Source organism: Eptatretus burgeri, chromosome 5 (assembly GCF_056783735.1).
Source record: "Eptatretus burgeri isolate ZD-2024b chromosome 5, Ebu_testis_v1, whole genome shotgun sequence".
Classification (NCBI taxonomy): domain Eukaryota; kingdom Metazoa; phylum Chordata; class Myxini; order Myxiniformes; family Myxinidae; genus Eptatretus; species Eptatretus burgeri.
This window is the reverse complement of record NC_140965.1, coordinates 48,016,874-48,038,834: the sequence shown is the minus strand read 5'-3', so window position 1 is coordinate 48,038,834 and position 21,961 is coordinate 48,016,874. Positions and strand designations below refer to the sequence as shown.

At 42.6% G+C, this 21,961-nt stretch overlaps 1 protein-coding gene across 1 annotated transcript in view; it reads right to left on the bottom strand.

The window, feature by feature from the left end:
- The window catches only part of TRIT1 (tRNA isopentenyltransferase 1), a 180,724-nt gene that overhangs the window by 100,754 nt on the left and 58,009 nt on the right, over positions 1-21,961 (bottom strand). Inside the window, exon 2 of the mRNA XM_085881772.1 lies at positions 16,909-17,039. Within this exon, the coding sequence (XP_085737898.1) occupies positions 16,909-16,923 (15 nt within the window). The 5' untranslated portion in view covers positions 16,924-17,039. The remainder of the gene's footprint in view (positions 1-16,908; positions 17,040-21,961) is intronic.

Genomic DNA, 21,961 nt, shown 5'->3' with positions numbered 1-21,961 from the left:
TTCGTGGCGTGCCACCAAAACTGATCAATCTGATGACTGAACTACACTGGTACTCAGTGCTGTGAGATGTGGTGATACCATCTCCGACTTATTTTCTGTTGTTACTGGGGTTCGTCAGGGGTGTGTACTGGACATAACACTTTTCAGCACTTGTATGGACTGGATTCTGAGAAGGATGTCGGAGAGATCGAGCTGCGGTGCACCGTTTGAGAACGTCAAGACCTCTGACCTTGATTTCGCAGATGATGCAGTCATCTTAGCAGAGACTGGATCTCATTTTGGGGGTCCTTGAGGTGCTGAATGAGTCGTCGCAGCCGCTGGAATTACGGGTTTCGTGGGTCAAAACGAAAATCCAGGCTTTCAATGACATCTTGGATGCTGCTATCTTTTTTGTATCTGTTTGTGATGAGGATGTTGAAGTCACAGAGAGATTCACTGACCTTGGCAGTGATATTCATGTTTGTGCTCGCTGTAACCCAGAGGTCAACAGATGTCTGGGTTGGGCCTAGGGAATCATGGATTCACTGGATCATAGGGTGTGGCGTTGTCGGTACCTGTGCAGGAGGACGAAAGTCCGAGTCTTCAGGTCCTTGGTGCTTCCAGTCTTGCTCTACGGAAGTGAGACTTGGACTCTGACTGGGGATCTGAGATGGAGACTTAATTCCTTTGGTACCAGGTCTCTTCGGAGAATCCTTGGCTATCGCTGGTCGGACTTTGTGTCCAACTTGAGGTTGCTGAGAGAGACTCAAATAAGACTTGTTACCTGCATAGTCCATGAGAGTCAGCTGCGGCTGTATGGACATGTGGCTCGTTTTCTTGACGCTGATCCTGCTCACCAGATTCTCTCAGCAAGGGAGCCTCATGAGTGGAGGAGGCCAATGGACCGACAACGTGCCTCATTGTTGAAGCAGGTTGATCGCCGATCAGCATCTTAAGGAGATGGGGATGGGCCAGGCACCTGCCTGGGGAATGGTCAGACAGAAGCCACTGGAATACCGGCAGAAAGTGGATGCAGCAACGTGCTGCTCTGGTGCATGCTCCCGACCCGTACCTGACCTGACATGCCTCCATTAAGTCTTTCTCTCATGGATCTTTTTCTCCCAACTATGTCTCGTCCACTGAGAACGCACAAGCTAAAAGAGCATTACTGAACTGCACCTCACAAACCTTCCTCTTGCATCACGCTGCTCTGTATTTGCATGTCTCAATCAAACACCTTTGACACTCCAGTTTTCCTCTCTCCTACTCCTTCCAAAGCGATTGGGTTGCGTCGGTCCATCGACCGTGCCAGGTACAACGAGGTCACTACACCTCAACTGTCTCTCCTCTTTCTGGGCTACCTCAAATTTCCTCAGGTGTGTGTGTGTGTGTGTGTGTGTGTGTGTGTGTGTGTGTGTGTGTGTGTGTGTGTGTGTGTGAGTGTGTGAGAGATGATGCCTGTTATGTGCAACATAAGTTAAGATTGTAGAAGTTTATCAGGGTAACTATGCACCATCTTCTTTTGTAAACATTTGCATTTATTTTGCTGCACTCACAAATTCCTTGCTTCCCCCTGCTGTACATAATTATTGTGCCACATAATTTTCCTCACCTTGTTGTAAATAAATTGCTTCTGTTATAAATGTACCCAGCTCATTTTCATCTTTTCCTTCATTGGTACAGCATGGTCCACACATTAGCCCGGCCGGGAAGTTATACCCCAAGAATGTTTATTAGCCGGTGCATACTTGGCAGCTCCACTTGGCTGCACCTGATATGGTAAGTTTAATGCAAGTACGCATTGAGGGCGCCAATACGCAATGAAACTGGCCCGGCAGCCGAAGGAGTGCGTAGCATTGGGATTCTCATGTGCGTACCATTTGTGAATGCCTTTCCAGCTGTGGAGGAACTCTGGGAAGGGTTTGAAACAGAAAAGGGCTTACCTTGCTTGCCTTTCTTGGTTGCTTTCGGCAGCTCCTTCAGCAAAAAGAGCATGGGAGGAGTATGTATATATATATATATATATATATATATATATATATATACATATATATATATATATATATATATATATATATATATATATATATATATATATATATATATACATATAGTATATGATTGTGCAAATTTTGCAAATGTGTCTGAATGGGGTAAAAGTAACCACAGTACGTATAATACTGAATGATACCTCATTTAAGAGCTCTTTGGTCCAGACAGTGCATGTGAAGGTCTAGAAATAACGACATTCACACAATTTTGAGTTCTGTGCATTTTCGTTGCACACACAGACAGTGTACAATATCTCAGTCGTTGGTTCGCACACATACGTGAAATAAAAAAATATATAACCACAAACTATTCAGTCAATTCTGTCCTGTGTATACAGTCATGCGCCACTTAGCGACGGGGTTACGTTGTGAGAAACACATCGTTAAGCGACGTCGTCGTTGTGCGAACATCATTTTTTTTTAGTTTTCGTTTTCGAACATCGTACTTCCACAAACCTAGACACCTAGGCTATATGGTGCAGCCTATTGCTCCTCGGATACAAACCTGTACAGCATGTTACTGTACTGAATACTGTCGGCAATTGTAACACACATCCAAGAGAGACGGAAGACACGTGTTTTACCTTTGTGCTGTTCATGACGGCCATCGGTGTTGTTAGCAGCAGCTTACAATCTCCTCTCGCATCGATTATTATAGAAAGATGAATAAATAGCGTTTGGATTTTATAAATACGTAATCATTGCATAGATGTCATAATTTATAAATGAAGAAACGAGCTCCTGTCAATTGTGATATATATTTTCGGAACAGTGTGATTGTTTTAACAACATGAAAAGCTTCACTAAAAATAAATGTGTTTTAATTTTGACTGTAACAACGATTTATTCGCGGAATTCTTCAATTCAAAGGTAATTTACTTGCTGGAAGGTAAACGTGCAAACATTGGTTCAGTTTGAAAGCAGATTTCCTTGAATCCCGATTTAGCACGACCCTGCTTTTTTCGCGATGACATTTTATGGACCTCAACGATCGCAATATAACAGGGCCACACTGTCATTTATTATCATTATGAAGTATTATGTACTGTACAGCGTACATAATTGTATGTGTTATTTTATACGACTGGCAGCGCTACGTCGGCTACATCACTCGGCGATAGGAATTTTTCAGCTACATTTTTTTCTCTTTTTTTTTTTTTTTCAGAGCTGGCAGATCCATAGTATATGCGATCCGTCGTTGAGCGGCGCATGACGGTAATTAGAGGGAGGAGGGATGGGAAGCTCGGAAGGGGGAAGATCGAGGAAGTGGGAGGGGGGGAGGTGGGGAGAGAAACGCCCTCCAAACATTGTTATGCACTGTGGGAGGGAGGGGTTCAGGGAGGGAGACAGAGAAAGGGGGGGGCAAGGAGGAAAACAAAGAAAAGAGAATGGTGAGGGGTGGAGGTGGCGTTAGTAAAGAGAATGATATATTATGCTTAATGACCAAACACACACACAGAAAAAATAGAAGGGCACTCGGTGGAGCGCATACCTCCACCACAAATACCTGATCCATGAGAACATATATATCGGGCCCAGTACATTTGCTATGCAGAACTATATTGCTTTTGGCCCTATCTCTCAATGGTGAAGAATGACTTTAAAGATTAAACAATTCTCACATCCGGATCCGGATCTTCACCAAAATCAAATAAATTCGTCCTTGCAACACACCCTACCTGTCCACCAAGTATCATCCGAATCCGTCCAAACTTTTTGAGATATCGTGCAATATATCATTTTTGGCCCTATCTCTCAATGGTGAAGAATCACTTCGAAAATTCTTGTAGTCGGACCGGGATCCAGATCTTCACCAAAATCTAATGAGTTTGTCCTTGTCACACACCCAACCTGTCCACAAAATTTCATCCGGATCCATGCACAACCTTTTGAGATATCCTGTACATAAAGAAACAGACAGACAAACAGACAGAAAGGGGTGAAAACATAACCTCCTTCACCTTGGGTGGCGGAGGTAACAAACTCATGTCAGAACAGCTGTTCACACAACAACACAACAGAGTTTGTAAAGTTATCCGCTGGCATATCTGCAAAAACTTTGATATCCCAGTTCCATAAAATGTCTGCTTACATGTATGTATGCTCCTACATGCAGCAACCTTTGCATCCCACTGGTTGGCTCACTCCGAATCCAATTTGTGTATGCTACAGTCCCCTCAACGGAGGGTGAGAGTCGGAGCAAGGGTAGAGGTGGGAGAGAGTGTTTGAGGGGTGGAGAGAGAGGGAGGGAAGAGGAAAGGGAGGGAGAGGGGAGGGGAGGGGTTGGAAAAGCAGGACAGGGGTGGGAGAGAGGGGTAGGGTTTGGAGGGAGAGAGAGGGGTGGGATAGGGGTAAGAGAGGCAAGGGAGGTGAGAGGGCAGGGGGAAGGAGGGCTCTCCCTCCTGAAGGAGTGAGGAGGGTGAGGGATTCCGGCAAATGTGATGCCCAATTTATCATCCATCCAAGAGACGGAACACACATTGATGAATCACCCTGCCTGTGAAACACCGGGATGACAGTTTAAAGCTGGGTCGGGATTTGAATCCAGGCTACACAGAGTGAGCATGTGTACCGCTTGGCTTTCCTGCTGTGATGTGGCGATTCATAACTTCATAACTGAAAACATCTTTTTTTACACATTGTGCTCACATAATATATTTTGCTTTCCCACCTCCAGTATCGAACTGTGGTCAGGCCATTGAGGCATGAAGAACGTGTGCCAAGTGGCTTCACCTTGCAATCCACAAAACGGTTGAAGAAACTTTTAAAAACGAAATGTTTAACTTTTTTTATTTGTATTTATCTCTGCTGAGGTGACAGGTCATATAATGGAAAAAAAAACAATACTACACTTGATGTATTAGGATCATACCAAAACAAATATGACACTTGGTGTCAAAAGGTTATGCCAAAACAACACTACACTCTGTTTATTAGGGTTATACCAAAACAATACTGCACTTGGTGCATTAGGGTTAAACCAAAACAACACTGCACTTGGTTTATTAGGGTTAAACCAAAACAATACTACACTTGGTTTATTAGGGTTATACCAAAACAATACTGCACTTGGTGTATTAGGGTTAAACCAAAACAATACTGCACTTGGTGTATTCGGGTTAAACCAAAACAACACTACACTTTGTGTATTAGGGTTAAACCAAAACAACACTGCACTTGGTGTATTAGGGTTAAACCAAAACAATACTGCACTTGGTGTATTAGGGTTAAACCAAAACAATACTGCACTTGGTGTATTAGGGTTAAACCAAAACAATACTGCACTTGGTGTATTAGGGTTATACCAAAACAATACTGCACTTTGTGTATTAGGGTTAAACCAAAACAATACTGCACTTGGTGTATTAGGGTTAAACCAAAACAACACTACACTTGGTGTATTAGGGTTAAACCAAAACAATACTGCACTCGGTGTATTCGGGTTAAACCAAAACAATACTGCACTTGGTGTATTAGGGTTAAACCCAAACAATACTGCACTTGGTATATTAGGGTTAAACCAAAACAATACTGCACTTGGTGTATTAGGGTTAAACCAAAACAATACTGCACTTGGTATATTAGGGTTAAACCAAAACAATACTGCACTTGGTGTATTAGGGTTAAACCAAAACAATACTGCACTTGGTATATTAGGGTTAAACCAAAACAATACTGCACTTGGTGTATTAGGGTTAAACCAAAACAATAGTGTAGTTTGTATACAAGGGTCATACGAAAGCAATACTATACCTATGAAGAAATAGTAATTTGCACTTGGTGTCGAAAAACCCTCTGAAAATAGGCCTGACCACCAACACCTGCTCGTTCCTTCAAAATCCAGTGCAGATGAAACCTCATTGCTTTAGCCCATATTCGATGAAACCTCATACTTTGCCACACTGCTGAAGTGGTACAAGAGCCATTTCAAACATCAATAGGTGTTTGCTCAGTACACTGGGGAAAAGTCAGAGTTGAAAGAAGAACTTGAAGAACGCATGCTAATCACCATGGCATCCAGAAAAGTAAGCAACGGTGTGACCTTTGAATCCCGTTAAACTCGAGCTTTTCATGGAAATGGAGTCATCGTTCTCCAACCAGACTCACGCCACCCTGCCCCTCCTCTTGCCAACAGGAGACAGACGCAAACACATTGGAAACTGGAGCAGTGGGTGACCAAGAGAGCATTCCCCTTTACTCGCAAGCAGAGCTATATATACAATTCTGACATTGACCAAAATAATTCAGCCAAAATCAATGTTTACTGCAAGGTCATCGTTGGATTATTCTTCACTTTTCCAAACGCATTCGTCACATCAGTTGGAAAACAAATCTATTAAACATCCACATAATCTCCACTTTTGCCAAATCTTTACATTTTAATATTAGAATATACAGGTTGCCAAAATGACAAACAAATTTTGCTTTGTCAATGTAATAACAACAAACATTTAATCAGGGAACAGCGAGGAGGAAAAAAAAAGTATGTAAAAGATCACAACCTCCGACCTATATAGTTGCTTAAAAACACTGCCAATGAAAACAAACGGACATGTCACCATGCCCGAAATGGCTGGTTTGAACAGTAATGCAAAATATTCCCAGTGCTTGCGCCAATGAATGATGCATGCCCATCTCAAATAATAATTAAAAGATTACGCATCACTCCGAGCATGTGTGACTGTTATAGTACATTCCCAGCTCCGCGAACATTTGCTGCTGGTGAAGGAGGATATTCAATGAGTGCAACGGGAGTTTCGGATCTCCAAAACTTGGCAGACAAATAAATGCAGGACCTTCCCAAATACCCGAAGACTAAACCATCAATTATGTTAAAGGCTTGCGCTGGTGACTCACAGCACACTGTAGTCCATCCAAGTCTTCTTTAGTGATATATCAAAAGCAACGCTTTCTTTCCAGCGATACAGAAGGCTCATGAACACTTTTGCAAAGTCAAACCCATCCTCCATTTGTCTCCCTTTCCTCTCATTTACCAAAATCACTCAACTGAGATTCCCACTGGTCCTTCAAACATCTCAAGTTGGGTCCGTTGCCCAGCTACGATCTGCTCCTATCCTTGATAACCTACCGATTGTCTTTCTTGGCCACCTGCAGCTGAGGACACTCACTGAAATGACATTTGTCCGCATCTGTTTTGGTGCGTGTGGACCTTTTGTACCACAGTACAGCTCTTCAACAATTCAATTGTGGAAATGAAATAGACATGTTCAACTTCAAACTCACCAGCTAAGAATAAAGTTTAGTCGAATCAGCGATTATAAATCAAACAAGCAATTTGTTTGGACGCAGAATTGACCATTTAGATGAGTAGGGGAAAAGCCCGTCAAAAAGAAGACGCTGGTGCTGTACAAGCACAAAACGCTGGCTTGATTGCTCGGTGCCTCGAAAAAACCACAACTCGGGGTTATGTAATGAAGCCAAAACATGGCTATTGCTTATGTGCATATCCAATACACCGTGTTTATATAGCTTGGATAGATTCAAATTCCACCGGGCAATGAAGGAATTATATGATAGGCCAGAAGGCTTGAAGCCTGGGGCCTACACAAACTGTGTGCCTCAGAACACCTGCGGCATCGATGAGCTGCAACCTTTCAACATTTGATGATGCTATTAAGTCACTTTTGGTCTTTTTTACAATGAAGAGAAAATCTATTGGAAAGTCATGGCAATTGCAAATACAACACTCCTGTTTGAAACAGTTTTACCTCACTTCCTACAGAGCCCATTGTTTAATTATATTGGGCTAAAAAGAAAAAGAAACGCCTTTTTCGAAAAAAAAATTCGAATTCACTCCAGATTGACAATTATTTAGGCCACGAGTTCCGATTGTCAAATATGGAATCAGACTTCAAATATCAGCTTTTAAAGCATTGAGAAATGCCATCATTAGCTGTCTTAACATGGATTTCGCCCAAGACAGAAAACTCCCTCGGGGAGGGGGGGGGGGAGAAATCAAGTCGCCACAACCTCCATCGTGTGACCCTCAGTCATCCTGTCAAGTTTGGTTGAGATTGGATAAGTAACAACCAAATTTCGGTCAGACACCAAAGTGCATATTTTAGAATGCGGACAGACAGAGACACCAAAGTGCATATTTTAGAATGCGGACAGACAGAGACACCAAAGTGCATATTTTAGAATGCGGACAGAGAGACACCAAAGTGCATATTTTAGAATGCGGACAGACAGAGACACCAAAGTGCATATTTTAGAATGCGGACAGACAGAGACACCAAAGTGCATATTTTAGAATGCGGACAGCCAGAGACACCAAAGTGCATATTTTAGAATGCGGACAGACAGAGACACCAAAGTGCATATTTTAGAATGCGGACAGACAGAGACACCAAAGTGCATATTTTAGAATGCGGACAGACAGAGACAACAAAGTGCATATTTTAGAATGCGGACAGACAGAGACAACAAAGTGCATATTTTAGAATGCGGACAGACAAAGACACCAAAGTGCATATTTTAGAATGCGGACAGACAGAGACACCAAATTGCATATTTTCGAAGGATTGATAGTGGCATCAGTAACTTCAACATTTACCAACACTACAATGTTTTTTTTTGTTTGTTTTTTTTTTTAAACCAGCTACAACCAACAGTTTTATAATGATAACTATATACCTTTCACTTGCATTTTCAAAATGGTGCAATGTAGAAAGGTTGCTCAACTCAAAATTTACTTTTTCAAATCCAGACTACCACAATGTGTTCCAGAAAATCCACAACAGCACAATATCCCTTGCTCAAGATGGTCTGCCCTCATTTCCAATGGTTTCCATAAACAAACACTTGAGGAAAATACATTTGTGAGCAGAGGGTTTCCAAAGAACAATTCAATGAACATTTGCACAATAAATCCTTTCGACAGCAAACAGCACTACACCATACAACTTCCTACATTGTGCCGAGAAAACAGATAGATAACGCAGCAGACCTTCGAGGTCAAGAATCCTGCTGGATCCACAGTGAAAGGCCATGCCCCTGGTTTCCCCCTGCTCCAAATTACAAGCTTGAATGATATATCATTCCTTATCAAGCAAAATTCTGGAGGACAAACCTCCTATCTTACTCAGGTTGTCAACTCCTGCTAAAGGTCTGAATGGGTGCAAAGGGGGGGAATAGCAGCAACAACTGTGAGCACACAAAAACTGTGTTATAGTTCAGATGATGGGTTTTAAACTTTCAGCATTCAGTATCAATGATGAAGTATGAAACAATCTAGGGTGGATAAACAAATAAGCGGATTTCTCATTATAATGGGAAAGATGGAACACAATATTGTGTGCAAAGCATTCGTACAAACCAAGTGGAACCGTGACCTGCAATGTTTCACAAAGCAATGTTTAAACTCACATCATCATTGACGAATCTCTTGCCAAGCACACACATTAAGCAGTTGCATAATACTGGTGAATAAAAGAAGTCCATCAGTGAGTGTGACTACTGCAATTGGCTGAATAAATAACTAAATAAATAAAATTAACGAGAACAACAATTGGGAGAGCGCATACCTCCACCAGGCTGAACATTTTACGTTTTGTATCCCACTAAAAGGCCGGATCTGCATTCGGATCTCAACAAAAATCGAATCGGTTTGTTCTCATCACCTACCCAACTCATCCATCAAATTTTGCCCGAATCCATCCATAACTATTTGAGACATTGTGCGATACAATCATTTCTGTGGCCTATCTCTCAATGGTGAAGAATCACTTTAAAAATTGCAGCATCCGGATCTGGATCTTCACCAAATAAAAATCAAACCAATTCATCCTCGTCACGCCACAACCTCTCCACCAAGTTTCGTCCGAATCCGTCCATAACTTGAGATATCACACTCACAGACAAATAGACAAACAGACAGGTGAAAACATAATCTCCGTCTACCTTCGGTGGAAGAGGTAATAAATAAAATAATAGACAGTTAGACAGACAGTACATTCAATGAAATTTGTCCTCTGAATAGGGTTGTTTTTTTTTTAGCAAAGCTTCCCAAAGTTCACAAATCAACAGAAGTCAATTTGAGAACAAGGGGAAAAGCAAAGTTTAGTGGAGGAATTTAATGTAGCAGTGTGCATCGCAAGTTTAGTTTGCTTCAAAACGAGCTCTTAGACATTTTCAATGCTCCACATACAGCCCCACATCTTATGGTCAACAGAACCTCATTTTGCTTGTACAGAAAAGGAGTGAGCAAAAACTTACAAAGCAAAAAGCCAACACCATGATTGACCTTGTGCAGTACAAAGCCATTTCCAAAAGGAATGCACAAGGAATTGGAATGCAGAAACACATAGATGGACGAGTACGAGAACATTTACAGATACTTTTTTTGAAAAAAAATACAGAATCAAAAACAAAATTTGCTCAAGGTCATCTGCCATTTGCTTGGAAAATCAGCAAAGATTACCGCTTTGCATTAAAAAAGGGGGAAAAAACAGATCCCTGCAACAACAGACCAATCAGCTTGCTCCTAATCATCAGCAAAGTCATGGAATCCATCATCATTTCTGACATTAAATCCTTCCTCCTCTCCAGTAGCTTGATTTCTGATCATCAACTTGGATTTAGACCAAATCACTCAACCCTGGACATGCTGCTTCTGCTTTCCCAACAATGGATGGAGATTCGAAGTGCCAAACATGAGATCAGAGCAGTCTCCATAGACATATCGCAAGCTTTTGATACTGTTTGGCATCCCCGCACTACTCAAAAAACTATTCTTATGGTATCCAAGGTAATCTCCACTCATGGCTCACAGACGTCCTCAACTGTTGCAAAGGTGGCTCTTAATGGAATTCTCTCATCTCCTCCTCCTCTCCAGGCTGGAGTTCCTCAAGGAAGTGTTCTGGGTCCTATGCTTTTTCTCATCTTCATCAATAATCTCTCCGACTATGGAAAATCTTATTTATGTTTTTGCTGACGACTCCACCCTCTGCCGTACCATTTCTCATCCCTCTGATCGGCAAGCAGCAGCCTCTTCACTCTCTGCAGACCTGGATAAAATCACAAACTGGTCAAACGCTTGAAATATGTCTTTCAATCCTGACAAATGTCACACCCTCATTATGTCCCTCTGAAAGGACCATCTGGGAAAAAAAACTCAATCTACTTCCTCAGCAACCCTCTTGAAGAAGTTCTGTCGCTCAAGCTTTTGAGTCTCACTATTTGCCATGATCTTTCCAAGCTGGACTCAAAAGTCAGTCGCCGATTAGGCATCCTCCGTCGTGCAAAGTCCTTCCCTGGCACACCTGAGCTCCGAACCACATACAAAGCTTTTATCTGCAGCCTGATGTAGTACAGCTCTCCATTCTGGACTGGTGCTCCTGCCTCACACCTAGCTTGGCTTAACGCTGTAGAAACCAAGGCTTTTAGGATCATTGGTATCTCCAGTGATGGAGGTAAATCTTTGGATCTCTCACTCTCTCGCCACAGGCAGGTCGGTGGTTTTTCTATCTATTACCGACCTCTTCGGCCTTGCAACCCTGCTCTGTTCCCCTAATATTTCCACAAGCTGCTCAAGATCTGCCAGCAACACCCTTCTGGTGAAACTGCCAAGGTCAAGTATTACTGCTCACCTTCACTCTTTCATTCCTATTTTTCCCTGCCTCTGGAACAAACTCCCGCACTCTCTTCAATTCCACTCTTCATTCCAGGTCTTAAAAACAGCTGTTCACCACCATCTCATATCTTCCCCCATCAAAACCATGATCTTTTCTACCCCCATGTACATCCATCCCAATCTCTATCTCTCTCTCTCTCTCACACAGATCTCATGATGTCCCTGTTCCCCACTGTTGTTGTGCTTTCCTCTTACACCATCTCCTGCTCCCTTTGTTATATGTTCAACATATTAGCTCCTGTAGGAGCCTTGACAAAGTATACAAAAAAAAAATTGATGTTAAAAAAATAAATAAATAAAAATGCTATAAAATAAAACTCCAGTAAAAATGCACAGGATGATTAGAAAGGGTATAAATTATTACACATTGAAAAGGTTAAGCACACTGTATTTTAGTACCATTACTGGTACTGTATAACTAGTACTACCCATATTATATATTTTGGCATACAAGTTGTGATGCAACCAACTTTGAATATAAAATGTATATCATGTTCCACCCATGTGTTGCCTCTTGCTTATTCATGTTTTGCTTCATGTATATTTATGCTCTGCTCATATCTTGCCTTATGCATATTTATGCTCCACCCATTTGTTGCGTCAACGCCGCTGGCAAGGGCAGCTCTTCCCTGTCTGGCAGAATGGTGGTTGTATATGGAAAAAGCACAGTTTTTACCATCACACTTTTAGTGTTTTAAAAGAAAGTAAAAGTGATTTAAACCTCTTAGTGTTGGTAATCTGCCTGGAGCATTCTTTCTTCAAAGAATTGGAACACGTGGGCCATTCCAGGATACAAGTCGCTCCTTGTTTTTTTGCCGGTAGTACATGCTTCGACTTGTACGATATTCAGAATCAACTTATCTATGGTTTAAAACAATGATGCTGCAGCTTGTCTTAAATACTGTACCTCGCTCTACAGTCTACATGATAACAAACATGTTGGAAAAACTATTTACATTCCCAATTTATCCAAAAGGTTGTCCCACAAAGTAGTTCAAATCATATGCACAAAACAGCTTGTTAATAATCACCCCGGAAGTACCTTCACTAGCGTGCCTTGTGAGTGCCAGGGAGGTTTCACACCTCTATTGTTGTGAGTGAGTGTTGCAAACCACCGTAGGTGATTTTGCTTCATCATACACTCCAAATTGACTGATCTATGAAGGATGGAAAGAACTAGGATGGCACTCTGACATCGCGATGTCGACTGATACAACTCCGCCCACATTATTACATCATGATAATACTTGTACCAAGTTTGATTTAAATCCCTTGAGCTGTTCTCAGGTATTGCATTTTTACTTGACATGACCTCTGACCTTTTGATGCTGAAATATAATAATCAGTTCATCTTTGCAATATATATATATATATATATATATATATATATATATATATATATATATATATATATATATATATATATATATATATATATATATATATATATATATATATATACTTACACCAGTTTAGTCAGACTGGGCCCAGTCCTATTCCTGATCTTCATCAATGATCTCTATGAGTCATTCGCTCTCATGGTGCTTCCACACAAGATTGACCCTTTGAGACATTCATTCAGTTGTCACATTGTTGGATATTATTGACTCATGCTGAAAAATAGTTGTAAATTAGTCTTCTTTCTTTTATTGTTGCATTATATTTATGTTCCATCAGTTGATTTGTCCGTTTTTTAAGTCCTGTGTCATCATTAGTGAATTATTTCTTTATTTCTTAAGAACAGTGCCCTTTTTTCCGCCTGCCCACACGTCACCTTTAATGCGTACAGAAGATTGACTATCCCTGGAGGGAGCTAAATAGAAACACATGCTAAATTTAAGCTGAACAGAAACTTGGGGGGCAGGGTAGGGAAAAGTGGGGGAGGTGGGGCAAATATATTTTGTGCCCTGGCTAATAAGCCCCGCCTGTCTGCAGCACGAGTCAGTAAACCAAATGCACTGTGGCACTTGTACACCATCTCTTAACATCCCCCATCCAAAACCATGATCGTTTCCTACCCCCCGTTAATCCACACCAAACCCACCTCCTTCAAATTCCCTGTTTTCCTTCCTGAAAGTCCCTGTAATGTTCATCTTGTATACCCCGTGTTCCCCGCTCCATCCCTCTCCCTTCCACAGATCTCCTAATATCTCTGTTCCCCACTGTTTTGCCCTTCCCTCTCCTGCCCCTCTTGTCTCATGCCCCCCGACCCCCCTTGCTGTGCATTGTGTGTTAGCTCTCATACGAGCCTCGACAATGTATACAAAAAAAAAATCCCACTTTCAAAACAATGGGATAATGGCCATTGCAAATTATCAACTTTGAGGAACACACCCGCCACTCACACCCAAACCCCATGATAAATATTTGTAATCTAAATTCTCATTCAGGCTGCCACAACAGGAAGAACCAAAAAGAGGAAGAAGAACCTCCTGAAAAATAATCCTTTCTGAAATGTACAATGAGGATCGTGTACCAAGTTACAGTTTCCATTTGAACCGATGGCTCACGACGCTCAAAACACAGGATCAAATCCCTTAAACCAGATTTGTCCATAATCCACTAATTTCCTTGCAATAAATGTTATGTTGATGTCTTGCAACAAACTTGTCCAACATGCAATTTATGTTCAAGCTCCATTGATGTACAAGCCTTATGGGTAATGTGAACAAAATGCACAATTAAAGATTAACAAAGACTCGTGGTCACAAATTAATAACCCATACATTGGCATTTGGCGCTGCTCACAATCACGGTTCACCTTTGCTCGGTGACAAATGCAGCATTAATGTTGAGTGCAATCGCACCGGTGGCGTCCTTGTGACAAAGGCTTGACTCATTTGGGGCTGTAAGTACAACTCAATCTCAAGAATGACATCAGAAGAACAAAGAACCAAATGCGGATTAACAAAAATGTATTCATCTTGGCTGGCATCTCCAGCGGGAATCAAAAGCAAAGGATGACTTGTAAGCACACCTTTACCAATTGGAAGCAGCCACCCCCTCACTCATTGCAAATGTTCTATTGAACAGGCCACGGCCTAGCATGATAATCAGACGTAAAGCATGACAGCATGGAGGAAAACAAAACAAAACTGCTGCTTCTCCGAGGTACATATAAATATCAAATCAAAACAACGCGATTGGATCAGTACCTTGGATGTACCTGCCAGCCAACAGACATTATTTTAGCAGGATTTTTAATGATAGATTGAAAAGAATAGTGGAACAAAAGTCTTCAACATTTGCTTTCTCAACCAAACACCAATATTTTGAAGTGTCTGGAAAGGTACTCAACTAGTGGTGTTGTAGTAAACATATTATTCCGAATGTGTGTATGTACGCCGACATTCAGAAGCACATGTACGCATGTGTGCATGTATGAAATTGTGCCTGCGCATGTGTGCACACGTGTAGGGGGGGGGGGGTGAGACGGGCGGATCAGTTTTAGAATTTTTCGACCCTAAATCAAGGACACGTGGGGGGGGGTGGCAAGATGGCATAGAGGTGTTTGCACTCACCTCTAAGTTAGCTGTACAGTCTGTGTTTGCATCCTGACACAGCTGTAAACTGTCATCCCAGTGTCTCATCAGCAGGGTGATTCATCAAAGTGTGTGCCATCCCTCTGATGGACGTGAAGCGGGTGTCCTTGTCTACCGGCATTAGTTGGTTGATGTTAGAGATCCCACTGTGTCTTTCGCAAAGAGTAGGTGAGCTATCGCCACCACCCTAAACAAATTACAAATTCCAGCCCTAACTTTAGTCGAATGTCAGGCTTGGCCATCCTGTTCGTGAAAGCCTTTGGACAAAACCTCCCCTGGCCAACCCCAAGAGAACCTCGGAATAATTATGGCTGTTAAAGAAGAAAAGATCAAGGACACATGGATAGGGATAGGTCATCCTGTTTAGTTGTGCGCTACTGGGAGACAGCATATCCTTTATAGGTCAAGTGTCTGTCGTAATGTTCTCAGTTTTGGGAAGCGAGCGAACCAGGCAAGTAGTGGTGGAGGCATGGGACACTGCTTGGTGGGCAGCATCATTCAGGCGAGAAGCATCGAGAATGACCCGACAGTTCCATTCAACAAATTAAGCGACGAATGACGTCTCTGCTGGCTTTACGGCCACCGGGTGGAGGTCTGTACTATTACGGGTCTGTACTATTACGTTAGTCTATTTATTTATTCATGACCTTAGTCTGTAGACACCCGGTGTTGGCTTAATGGTTAGGGTGGCAGGCTCAGGATCCTAGGATCGAGAGTTCAAATCATGCTTGGCCATTGCCAGGTGGGGTTGACTCAGCCTGTCATCCTTCCGAGGTTGGAAAAATGAGTACCAGCTTGCTGGGATTATTGGGCCATCCGAGTATCCAGTGTCGGAGTGGCGACCCATCCAGGGTTTTGCCCAAAAGCCCAGGAGCCTGTTTTGGCAGCACTGACACTCTGTACAGAGTATGATCACAATGGATGGATGGACCTTAGCCTATGTGCATATCGGTTCCTACCATCCTTACGATGCAAACCCGTTCAGTGTTACTGAATATCCCTGGAGAATTAGATTGGTGTAATTACCTAAATAATTAACAACAGACATGTTTTAGGCCTCATTCTGCTTGCCTGTGTTTTGTAATTAAACTGCCTTAACCACTGTCATTCATGAAGTTATTTTATGGTATATATTTGGTCTCCATGCCACCAGCTGCGTTGTAGTTAAAGTGAGAGACATGGGGGCTGTGAACACTACAATATGTATGTGACACTGCTAACACAAAGCAAAATATCCACAAACCTGCAAAAGTACAACACAAATTGTCTGCAAAGTAAATGATGCAAATACCATTCCACTTGCATGTTCCCCAAATGTCATTTCCTCACTCCATCGTCCCAAAATGACAATGGAACGTACGCCCATGTGACAAATGGAAAACCTTTCAGAAATATTTTCAACATTAGCTCGTTGGATGGCATCAAAGTGACTCGGCGCTTGAAGAACAGCTCACATGCTGTTGCAAACTTTACACAGTTTAACCTCCAGAAACCGAGAGGTAGTAAAAGTGCCGAAGAATGCAAACGCTAGGTCTCATGGAGACTAGACCATCTGTTGCAGACAATTGAGAAGATTGGACGAGGCAGGGCAATGGGCATCATCCAAAGGAAATGTTGCATAAGAACACAAAAAAATGACCTCAGAGGAGATAGTGACAGCACTAAATTAAAGCAAATATACCCAGAGATAAAGCATCGCAGGCAGTTGGGTGCAAGTGGACGGTGCTTTGACATCACCATACAGAAAACCATGAGTTGCTTTGCAGGTTCGCAGCAAACAATGGAAGATATCAAATCGACGTGCTTGCTGCCCTGAAAAAGCACATCAAACTGGATTAATTAAAATCTGGATGGAGGGGGAAGAGGAACAATCATGATTCTGTAAATGAGAACAACAATTTGGTAACATGGGAAAAATGTAAAGGCTAGTTGGTGAGACGACACTTGTCAACGTTAAAGAAACAGGTGGTGAATGAGGTCAAAATCAACCTGGTGTTGGCTCAGTGGTTAGGGTGGCTGGCTTGGGATCAAAGGGTACTGCGTTTGAGCCCCGTTGGCCGCCGAATTAACACCAGGTGGGGTTGACTCAGCCTGTCATCCTTCTGAGGTCGGTACACTAGTCGGTATAGCGAAATGAGTACCAGTGTACTGGTATAGGGGCACACCAGCGGCAGAGTCGCGCCCCAACAAAATAATAGCTACCCGGGAGGATGAGGAACAAGAGGAACAACAGGAACAGGAACAGGAAGAGGAAGAAGAGGAACAAGAAGAAGGATAAAAGCCTCACTTGCTCGACACACGACTCCATTTCTCAAATACACCAGTTAGGATTGAAGGGAGATCACACAACAAACACCAAAAAGGAAAATGTTCTTACTCGTTGGGAGTCAAAACAGCAGAAGAACGTGTGCATCCCGCAAGAAATGTCGAGGGTCGGATGGCTGAATGAGTACAGGGAGCTAGATAATTGGGAAAGAGAGAGGACACAGACTGTGTGATGTGAAAGCAATACGCTTTGTGCTTCAGCCTCATTGGGAGAAATGCCAATAATGTTGAGAGCTTCACATTCCCCAGAATCCAGAAGAGAGAATGTGATGTCCACTTCAATGAGCTATGGACAAAGGCCATGTAGGCTACGAGTAGTGCCAGTTTACTGGGGAATGACTTGAAACAGTGGATGATGCCCAATCCTAGGGATGGCTTTTGAGGCCTGTTTTGCCATGTGGTTATTGCAGGAGAATAAATGGTGGATGGTGAATCAGAGAAGTTAAAGATAGAAATCTTCTTCTGGTGGTTTATCATGGAAGTCGAGAGAGAGACTGATATTTTACAGGAGTAATGATGTGCTTCATTCATTAGACCAGCATCGAATCAATTCCAGATCGGAAGAGTGACAGAGCTGATGTCTGCCTTTCGGTGGTATGGAGTAAATGCCTGGGATTTTAAGGTGACAATATGAAATCTGAAATAAACTAATTGGTTTATTAATCTTCTCTCAATAGGAACAGACATGGAAATAAAGAAAACAAGAATACAAGTCCTCATCAAGGATACAGCACCCAACCGCAACTTTAAAATGGGACATGTGAATATTAATTCAAATAAATGTAAAATAATGCAGGGAATGGAGATTTTTTTTTCTTCTTCATTCATGTACCATTCATACAGCACGTCAGTTCTGCTGAAGCAGTCTCCTGTGGGGGGGGGGGGAGGGGGGGTTGTTACAATCCCGGCAGGGTGGCCACCCTGACAAAATTACGGCAGTAATTTGTAATTGCGTCAGGGAGCAAACGATAACTCAACTACTCTTCACGAAAGATGCCATGGGATTTTTTTAATGTCCACAAACTGATGCAGGCAGACAGCATGCCAATTCAACATCCATCCAAGGGACGGCACACACATTGATGAATCACCCTGCCTGTGAAACACCAGGATGACAGTTTATAGCTCGGCCGAGAATAGAACCCAGGCGAGAAAGAGTCGAGTCTGTATATCTCCAAGTCAGCCCTGGTGGAGATGTTAAAGTGTATAAAAATAAATAAGTCTGTATTGCTAGTTGAGATGGCAAAGGGTAAGGAGATAAATAAATAAATAATTCAAAGTGGTATCTAAAGGAGGTAGTATAATCGTAAAAGGTAAATTAATAAATAATTCAAGGTTGTATGTAGTAGGACAGGTGGTAAAGCCTACGTACATAAATTAATTTTCCCAAAAGTGTATACAATCCTGTACTGTTTCATCGCATTTTTGTTTTTACAGAAAAATTCTTAAAATTCGGAAATAAAAGTGTCCCAAGACTTTTGGCACCAATCACAAAATAATTTGACATGCTGAATGCCCAGATGGTATCGCATACATGTGACTAATATCAAAAGATACGCGTCCAGTCATTTGAGTGGAGGTGTCCAGTCATTCCGGACAGAAAGGACCCGAAAAGAGCCATCATTGAAAAAGATGAACAGTACAGAAATACATTCCATTTTTCAAAGCCATGTTTACAATCTCATCGAATGGCCCAGCAACAAAGCTAAAAGGGGAGCAGGCTGGAGAGTGGGGAGGGTGTTTTTTTTTGGGGGGGGGGGGACCAGCGGACATAGGATAAAATGAAGAAAAGCACTCCAAAAAACTATTTGGGTTTGAATGTATCATCTCTGGCACTGAAGGTGGATAGAGATTATGTATTCACCAGTTTGTTAATTGCCGGAATCCTTCGGATTTCGGAAATTATGTTGGTCGGTTGTGTGTGTCATCCTGTGTGTCTGTCTGTTTGTCTATGTGTTTGTTTACCCTGCAGCAGCCACACCGTTTCAGCGATCATGACCAAACTGGGTGCAGATGTCGGCCATGGTCAAACTTAGACACTTGTCGTTTTTGGTGAATCTCGGTCAAAGGTCAAGGTCAAGGTCACCAGAAAACCGAAATTCTTATTTTCGCAATAACATCCGCGAACATGGTCGTATCGACTTCAAACCAAATCCAAAATGTGCATCTTCCAATACTGCATCCAACCATATGTCTCATTGGGGTGTCTGGTATGATAGACCTGAGCCTCATCCTGGTGGCAGACTTGCTCTCTTTATCAAAAACTCAATTTCTCACCCTCCATAGACTGCTCTCACCGCTCCACACCACCAGGAATACCTCTGGCTACGGCTTCCCCTCTGCTCACACCTCTTGTTTATGTGTGTGTTGTACCTTCCACCAATGATGACTCCATTTACATCTCGCTCGACGAAAACATACATCAACTTCTATCCACTCATCCAAACTCTCGCTTCCTCATAAGTGGTGAGTTCAATTACCATGCCAGTTGGCTAGGTGTGGATACCTCTCTCATCTGTCATGGCACTTCAGCAAAGGACTTCTGTTACTCAATGGGACTGACACAATCTGTCAGCCTCCAAACCAAGATCTCAGCCAATGGTACTCCATCTCTTCTGGATTTGGTTTTTACCAATTTCACTGTTTATATCTGCTGTTCTTATTATGCTCCAATCAGTTCATCTGACCATATGCTTGTTAAAGTGGTCATCTCTCTGGCTGTTATTAGAGAACCACCTCAGCACTGATGAGTCTGGCAATTCACTCAGGGTGAATGGCAGGAACTTGAAGCAGCCATCAAAATTCTAGACTGGCCTCCCTTATCTACTCTCTCCGACACAAACTGATCTTGGGAAATTTTTCAAAGAAATTTCCTCTCTCATGCACAGATTTATCCCATCTCGTCATTAGTTGTCCTACTTTTCCTGCCACCCATGGTACACTGAAGCTTGTGGCAAGGCAGTTGTCCTGAAACAACTTGCTTTTGCCTCATGGAAAACAAATCCAAGTGAAGGCAATCTCAGTTCCTTCCACAAAGCTTGGAACAAGTGCATCTACCCTCAGGAGAGCCAGGAAACAACATCTTTCTAATCTCAAGTCTGAACTCTCAAATCTCTTTCATCCTCTAAATCCTGGTGGAATCTGGTCAAGTCTGTTTCTGGTGTATGTTCCCCCTTCATCCCTGCCCTTACCTCAATGGCTGCACAGCTGACACTGCACATGAAAAGGATGAATGCCTAAACTCTGTGTTTGTTTCTTAATCTTGGGTCCCAAACCCATCACTTTCTGTATCCATGTTATGCACCCAGCTGTTCCTGGACTCTGTGTCCTTTTCTCCCGACAAGGTGGAGATTTTGCAACAGGTCGAGACGGCATCAGACCACGTGTCCTAATAAACCTGCTCACCTCAGATCGGCAAGCAGCAGCCTTTTCACTCTGCAGACCTGGAAATAATCACAAGCTGGTCAAACACTTGGAACATCTTTCAAGCGTGACAAATCTCTCACACTCACCATGTCTCTCCGAAAGGACCATCTGAATCCCCCTCCACCCATCTATTTTCTCAACAATCCCCTCAAAGAAGTCCTTTCATTCAAGCATTCGGGTCTCACTATCTGCCACGATCTTTCCTGGGAAAACCACATTTCCAAACTAGCCTCTAAAGCTAGTCGCCGACTGGACATTCTCAGTCATGCAAAGTCCTTCCTTGACACACCTTGGCTCCTAACCACATACAAAGCTTTCATCCGTAGCCTGAAGGAGTACTGCTCTTCCTTCTGGGGTGGTGCTCCTACTTCACACCGAGCTCAGCTTCACGCTGTGGAAACCAAGGCTTTTAGGATCATTGGTATCTCCTGCAATGAAGCCAAGTCTTTGGGTCTCTCACTCTCTCACTGCAGGCAGGTTGGTGGTCTTTCTGTCTTCCACAATCTCCTCTCTGGCCTTGCCCCTTCCCCCACTGTCTGTGGTCTGTCCCACCCCCCCCCCAATATTTCCGCAGGGCGCTCAAGGTCCGCCAAAAACCCCCTTCTGGTGAAACTGCCAAAATCAAGAATCACTGCTCACCTTCACTCTTTCATTCCTCTTTTCTCCCACCATGGAACAAACTCCCACACTCTCTTCAATCCCACTACTCCCTTCAGTTCTTCAAAACAGCTGTTCACCACCATCTAATATCTTCCCCCATCCAAAACAGTGATCTTTTATATCCCCGTTAATCCACCCCAAACCCCTCTCCGTCAAATTCCCTGTTTTCCTTCCTGAAAGTCCCTGTACAGTAGTGCCCATCTTGTTCACCCCATGTACCCCATCCCATCCCTCTCCCTGCTACAGATCCCCTAATGTCTCTTGTTTTATGCTTTCCTCTCCCGCCCCTCTCATTATATGTTTCTGTGTATTAGCTCTGATAC